Raw genomic sequence first — 6547 nt, 5'->3', positions numbered from 1 at the left:
GCTCATCCATTTTAATGCTTCCCACCTCAAATTTATCTGCAGAGGGGAATACAGATGAAGGCCGGCCGAGGGAGGAAGCGAGCAGCTCGGATAAATCAGAGGAGCAGAAACAGACGGGCAAATCTCCCCCCAGGGGGTGGAGCGACACCCGCCACCACCACCCATAATTATTTATTTTACTGGGATGTAAACGTCCTGGGGGGGGCCCCGTGTGAACCCCAGCAGGACCTGGGGGGTCACAACAACCACAAAAACCTGCAGAAGGAAAACAATCACCTGAACAGAACGCGCTCCAACCTGCAGACGCAACAAAATGCAAACGCTGAACGGCAGACACATGCATCAGACGCAGCTACAGCAGCTGCAACGCATGCAGCTACAGCTGCAACGCATGCAGACTGAGTTTGTTGTGTCAGAGTTTGGTTTGCTGCTGATCCCCTGCAGGGCTTCAACCGCTCCGTTATCACAAATAATCACTTCCATGCCAGCAGGAGGAAAAGGTGTGTGTGTGTGTGTGTGTGTGTGTGCGTGTCTGTGTGTGTGTGTGTTAGGAACATGTACACTCATCTGTCTGAGGAATGAAATCGCTCTGAAGGGTCAACAGGTTGGATAAAATCTCTCTGGTTTCCAGTTAAAACATGAAACTGAATCAGAAACTTTTGGGTCCAGAACTTCACCGGTTCTGGTTCTGGTTCTCATACGTACCTCAGTTACTGGAGGTTCTGATGAACATTTTGAGTCATAATGAATCTGATTGAAATCATCATTCTATCCAGCTGGGCTGATCAGAACCGAGCCGGTTCTGATATCCAGCCATGTTTGTTGATTTTTAATTATTTTAAAATGCATAAAAGAGAAAAATGTTAAGATTATTCATATTTATGCATCAAATCAAACTTTCTTCATTTTAAAAAGTGAATCAAAGTTCACGTCTCAGTTTTAATGAATAAATGGGAAAATGTTTTAATAATCGGTGCATCTTTGTCTAATGAACTGACTGGAGTAATGGTTCTGGTTCTGGTCCATCGGAACCATCCCGGGTCGGGCCGGGCTCTACTTACAGGCGCTCTGCGCTCCGCGGGACTCCTTTGGGTACCGTCTTCAGACCCAGACCCTGGCAGTCCACATGCGACCCGGAGCAGCTGCACTTGTGTGGGCATCCATGCGCCGCGGCGGCCCACAGCAGCGCGGCGAGCAGCGCAGCCCAGACCCGGAGCCCGGCGCGCCTCTCCGACCCGCTCACACACATATCCCGGTTCCGACAGGCTGGGTTCACAGCAGCGACTCCGAGGAAGGAGGATCGGTTCGGTTTCCTCCAAGTGAAAACTTTACCCCGTGGGTTTGGAAGTTTCTCCGCTTTGAAACAGAAAGCTGCGCGTAAAATCTCCCCAAAGCACCGCGGAGCCGCGGATCCACTCACAGGGCGGTCAGAACCCGGTCCGGACCCGAGCCGACCCGGTGGAAGCGTTCTGCTGGGCTGGGACCTCCGAACTGAACATCCTCCGCTGCTGCAGGAAAAGTTCCGGAGCGCAGCGGCGCGGCAGACTGGAGCGACCTGCGCGGAGCATGCGGGTCCCCCGCAGCACAGCAGAGCGCCTCCCCCCGGCTCTCTCTCTCCTGATGTCACCAGAAATGGAGCGGGAGACTTCCCCAAACTTTCACTCGCTGCAGCTTATCTGCAGCAGGAACCGGACCGAGCTCTGGTTCCTCTCCAGCAGGTCGGACTGGACCCGAAATCTCCGAACCAACCAGCAGAGAAACCTCCACAAACTGAACAAATGCAGCAGTTTTTATAGTTTCAATTAACACTTTCAAACTAAAGATGTGTTATCTCTCAAACTCAGGTATTAAACCCTTAAAATGAGTCGTTTTAATATCCCTATTCTGATCAAATCAGGCAGATTTGATCAGAGTTCGGCAGAGAGCCGCTCATCCAGACAGAAATGTTTCCAGATTCATGTTTCTGGGGGAACACCAGGACCACCACAGTGGATCAACTTTCTAACTGTCACATCTGCAGCAGCCTGGAGCAACAAGCCGCAGACAGGCTGCTGCCCTCTGTTGGCGGAGGAAGACTGGAGAAAACTCAGTTTAGACTAAAGTCTATTTATGTTTAGTTTCAGGTGTTTCCTCTGATGATGAGACGGAAAATTAACAACAGTCTGGATATAAAATGAATATTTCTGATACTGTGCAGCTTTCTGCTCTGCAGTGGAAAACCTGAAACGTCCAGCAGAAACATCAACATCTCGGTTCTGAAGTCCGGAACCGGCCGGCTGCAGCGGATCCAGCCTAAATGCTGCAGCAGAGAGCAGAACACTCCACTGCTGCTGTGATGCGTTCAGGGACGGCTGGGAAACCCGTCAACATGTCAAAACAACTAATAATTTAACAATTAGGGCTGTCCCAACTCAACGTTTTCACTTCTGATGAGATACCGATATCGCAGCTGTGAGAACTGATCGATGCCGATGTGATAACAGCAGGAATCACAAAGTTTTTGCAGCTGCACCGACTCAGACTTAAACGTTTGTGCATCAACACACAAACGTACAAAATGCCAGAAATTCACAATAAATTTGTGCCTACCCATGATGGAGGTAAAGAAGCTAGCTAGCAATCAGGGGCAAATTAGCAGCTAGTTAGCGTTAGCTTCAGCCAGAACACAATGAAGATGCATTCGCTGGCGACTCAAGCTACACAGAACATATGAGATTAAATAATGTAAAGCACTTTGAAATGCCTTGCTGCTGAAATGTGCTATACAAATAAAATTTGATTGATTTGATTGATTGAATAGATCCGCCAAGACAGAAGCTCAGAGCTGTGAAGAACGTATTTAAGGCCAACTAAAATAAAGAAATTAAAAAAGACATTTTAAGGGCTTGAACATGATTCTAAGACTTTTTAAGACATTTTTACGACCATTATGAATAAAAGTTAAGACCTGTATTGTGATGGAAATGTGCAAAAGACGATAAATTGGCGATAAATTTTAGATTACTCGTTTTTTGGCTGAAATCGGTCCAATTTCCTACATCAACATCTGACCGGACTAATCCAATCAAATCTTGTTTTTCTCTCAAATATTGGCTCAAATTCCTAAACAACCTGGATACATTTTTAGTAGCCTCATCCATCCAAACCTATGTTCATTCAAAAAATAAAACCAACCAAATATTAAATCATTTTTATAATCTCTACTTTTTAAAGTTGTAGAAAAAGAGAAAATCTGATTATTTTCTAATTTTTAACCCTTTATTATTTAATGCTAATTGTCTTATTGAAGCTGTTTGCACTGAGCTGAGTTTTATTCTCCAATAAATCTGTTTTTATCTGGAATGGAAAAATTTTCTACAGAGCAAAGCCAGTAAAACAATCATAAACTCGACTTTTATTTAGATCACTGAACATCTAAATTGGTCATTAGTAATATTTATTTAATCCAAAACAGAGTTTCTGAATATTTCATTTGTTTTATTAAATGCTGTTCAGTTAATGTCAGATTTTCAGATGGAGGCTGAAAGCTTTGACTCCAGAATGTTCTGTTATGCTGATGCTGCAATTCCCAGAAGTGGATTTGTCTCTGGAGGAATAATCTCAGTCTGAAACTGTTAAAATCCACAAAGAAAGTCTGAAAATGGCAGATATGGAGTCTTGACAAAAGTTCAGTCTGGAAGACTCTCTAGTCGCACCTGCCTCATCAATCAGCGCCTCCCTCTCTGCAACCTGGACCTATCAGTGCCGGTCCAAGTCTCACTCCAGCCAATCATCGTTTGGGCTTCAGTTTACTAGGACCTTCACCCACGGCCTCCTCTGCTCACCAGCTGCGATCAACCCACCTCCACCCCATCTCCACCTCCCGCTCCCGGCTCTCAGGCCTCATCCTCCTCCGACCGCCGCCACCAGTTCAGGCCCCGGGGCGTCTACATTCCTATGTTGCACCAGGAATGTTCATCGAGCTCACCGAAGTCCAGCTCGACGTCCCCGGCCGGGGCCCGAACGCCAAAGGACTTTGTGTTTATTTTCATCTTCATTTTATCATTAAACTCTTTTAATCACTTTCTTTCTCCGTCTGAGTCTGTCCAGATTGAAATGCATTAATAATCAATCACAAGTCAGTTCAGAAAACAACATGACGAGAACACTGTAAAAACACAAAATCTTATTTTGATACAAGTTCTACTGCAAATATCAGAGTAGACTTAAAATAAGGCAGAAGTGACTTATAAGTAACTTTTCAGCAAGAAACTTTTTTAGTCAAAAATGACTTAATATGAAAAAGTGCAGATTGTTTCACTTATAAAAGTGTGGCCTGTTGCAATAAATCACATAATAAATTAAAGGGAGCTCAATTATTTCCATTTGCATGATTTATTATTTTTCTCTTTCTACATAACCTGGATGATAAAGTCGTCAGGTTTTACAGAGACTAAATAATTCATTTTATCTGTTTAGTTATTTTGGATATTTAAAATGTCTTCCAGTTCCTGCGTTAAATGTTCACTAGAAATAAAAGTTTATTGACCTTTGAGAATGAGTTCTTGCATTACTGTTATATCACTAGAAAATGGTCTCAAAACAACTATATTATCGTTTATCATAACTTCTGGGATTATTTATCGTCCAGCAACATTTTCTACTGTAAGGTCAAAAAGCAAGACATTTTCCCATAATATAGACCACAAATAGACTAAAGTAGACCAAAAATACTTGGTAGGATTTGGTGTTTTTGCAGTGAAGACCTGGGTTTAGTAATAAAACTTATTTAAGTCTGACCTCTTAAATGAAGTCTGGCAGAGACTCAGCCAGCGTCAGGCTGATGGCAGCAGAGGGGAAGTAGAGCAGAACAGCAGCTAATTTCAGGAGCTTCCTGGGGGATTTGCAGGGCCTGGAGTTTCCTGGGCTTCACTAAGGTTTCCTCCACCGCCGAGCCAGCAGGTACCTGAAACAAAGCCAAGACCTTCCTTCATGCACCGCATGTTATCTCAAAGCTCCTGTCTTTTTACGGAGTGAACGCGCCGAGGGAAGAGCCGCAACATCAGAAAGTATCAAAGAAAAGGACAACAAAGACCTGCAGGATCACCAAGAACTCCGAAATACTGTCAGGATATGAGTTGATTTGAGACACTGGTGGACCGACTGCCACCAGAGGCAGAATGTAGAATCATATTTTATAGCAGTAAAATATCAGAAAATAAAGTAGCACCTCTGCTCAAAAAGTTAAAACGTGGTTGCTAGGTAACGGTCTGGGCTTGGCTCAGGTTGCTAGGTAACGGTCTGGGCTTTTGATTTTAAATGTTACATTCTGGAGATTTCAAACAGGTAATTTTCCAAACACCAAAAACCATGAACTTATTGTCAGAAACCCAAATTGAAATACAAAAACATGCTAACTTAGATAATTCAGTGACTTCAATCATATTTGACCAGTATTGATATTCTGAACCGTAGAAAACATTTTCTTGATTTATTTGATGAAAATATTTTTGGAGAAAAAAAGAAACTGAAAATATTTAGCATCTGTGATCACATAAATATCTGACCCCAACTCGTTTTTCCATGAGTCGATGCTGAGTTATAGCTCTAAATGTGACTAAGGACACACACTGACTCAAAAGCACGAAACATAAATAGTTTCCTGGGTAGAAAGTCATGAAAAGTTCTTTGATATTTGTATTGGAGGGAATTTAAAAGAGCTTATACCTAATCTATTTAATCAGTCCCTCATGCCTTTCCAATGCATACTTCATTTTATTTGCAACAGGAGAATAACTCCTGGTGAACTCCTCATGAACAATAAAATGAATGCAATCCAAATCCATTTCCCCTCATTATTCTTTTTAAAACTTTCAAGCTTTAATGTCCTTAATTTCTGCTTCATCACATCACCATCAAAAAAACAACAACCTTAAAATAAACGTGATCCTGAAACTTTAAGCTGGATCTCTGGTCCAGTCACATGGTTGAATTCCTCATCAACACTCAGTCAGCAGCCATGTTTCCATCCTACTGCCTCGCAAAATATGAATGAACTTTTCAAACCTCAGAAAAACAAAATGAAAGTAAAATGTAACTTAGTCGTGTTTCGCCCCAGTGGTTTGGAGCGAATCAACAAGGATAAGCAAAGTGTGTTGGAAGTAGACGTTGCTAGCAGCTAGCATGAACAACACATCGCATAAAAACAGAGAGGTTTCCAGGATTGTGTTGCTATCAGATAAGTTGTACCGTATTTTCCGCACTATGAGGCACACCTAAAAACCTTCAATTTCCTCAAAAGCCGACAGTGCACCTTATAATCCGGTGCCCCTTATATATGGACCAATATTGAGCCACAACAGGTCCAGCAACTACGGTAAGCAGCCGCCGACTTCATTTTCGCCCATAGAAGAAGAAGCGCATGTTGTGACTTTTTTACACTTATGTTGTTCGGTATATTTGCATGATAAGTGACTGATTTACAATTACTGTATATGTTAAGCATAATTTACATGATGATTATTATTATTAATTGTATTGAACATGATTGTATATAATTACAAAGGTG

The 6547-nt window shown here is 42.5% G+C and overlaps 1 protein-coding gene across 1 annotated transcript in view; it reads right to left on the bottom strand.

The window, feature by feature from the left end:
• The window catches only part of LOC103130072 (slit homolog 2 protein-like), a 139026-nt gene that overhangs the window by 125613 nt on the left and 6866 nt on the right, over positions 1-6547 (bottom strand). The window contains exon 2 of the mRNA XM_007541370.2: positions 1062-1477. Coding sequence (XP_007541432.1) covers positions 1062-1249 — 188 coding nt within the window. The 5' untranslated portion in view covers positions 1250-1477. The remainder of the gene's footprint in view (positions 1-1061; positions 1478-6547) is intronic.

Source organism: Poecilia formosa, unplaced genomic scaffold, assembly GCF_000485575.1.
Source record: "Poecilia formosa unplaced genomic scaffold, Poecilia_formosa-5.1.2 Scaffold604, whole genome shotgun sequence".
NCBI classification, from domain to species: domain Eukaryota; kingdom Metazoa; phylum Chordata; class Actinopteri; order Cyprinodontiformes; family Poeciliidae; genus Poecilia; species Poecilia formosa.
The sequence above is the reverse complement of the archived record's forward strand: the minus strand, read 5'-3'. Positions and strand labels throughout refer to the sequence as shown.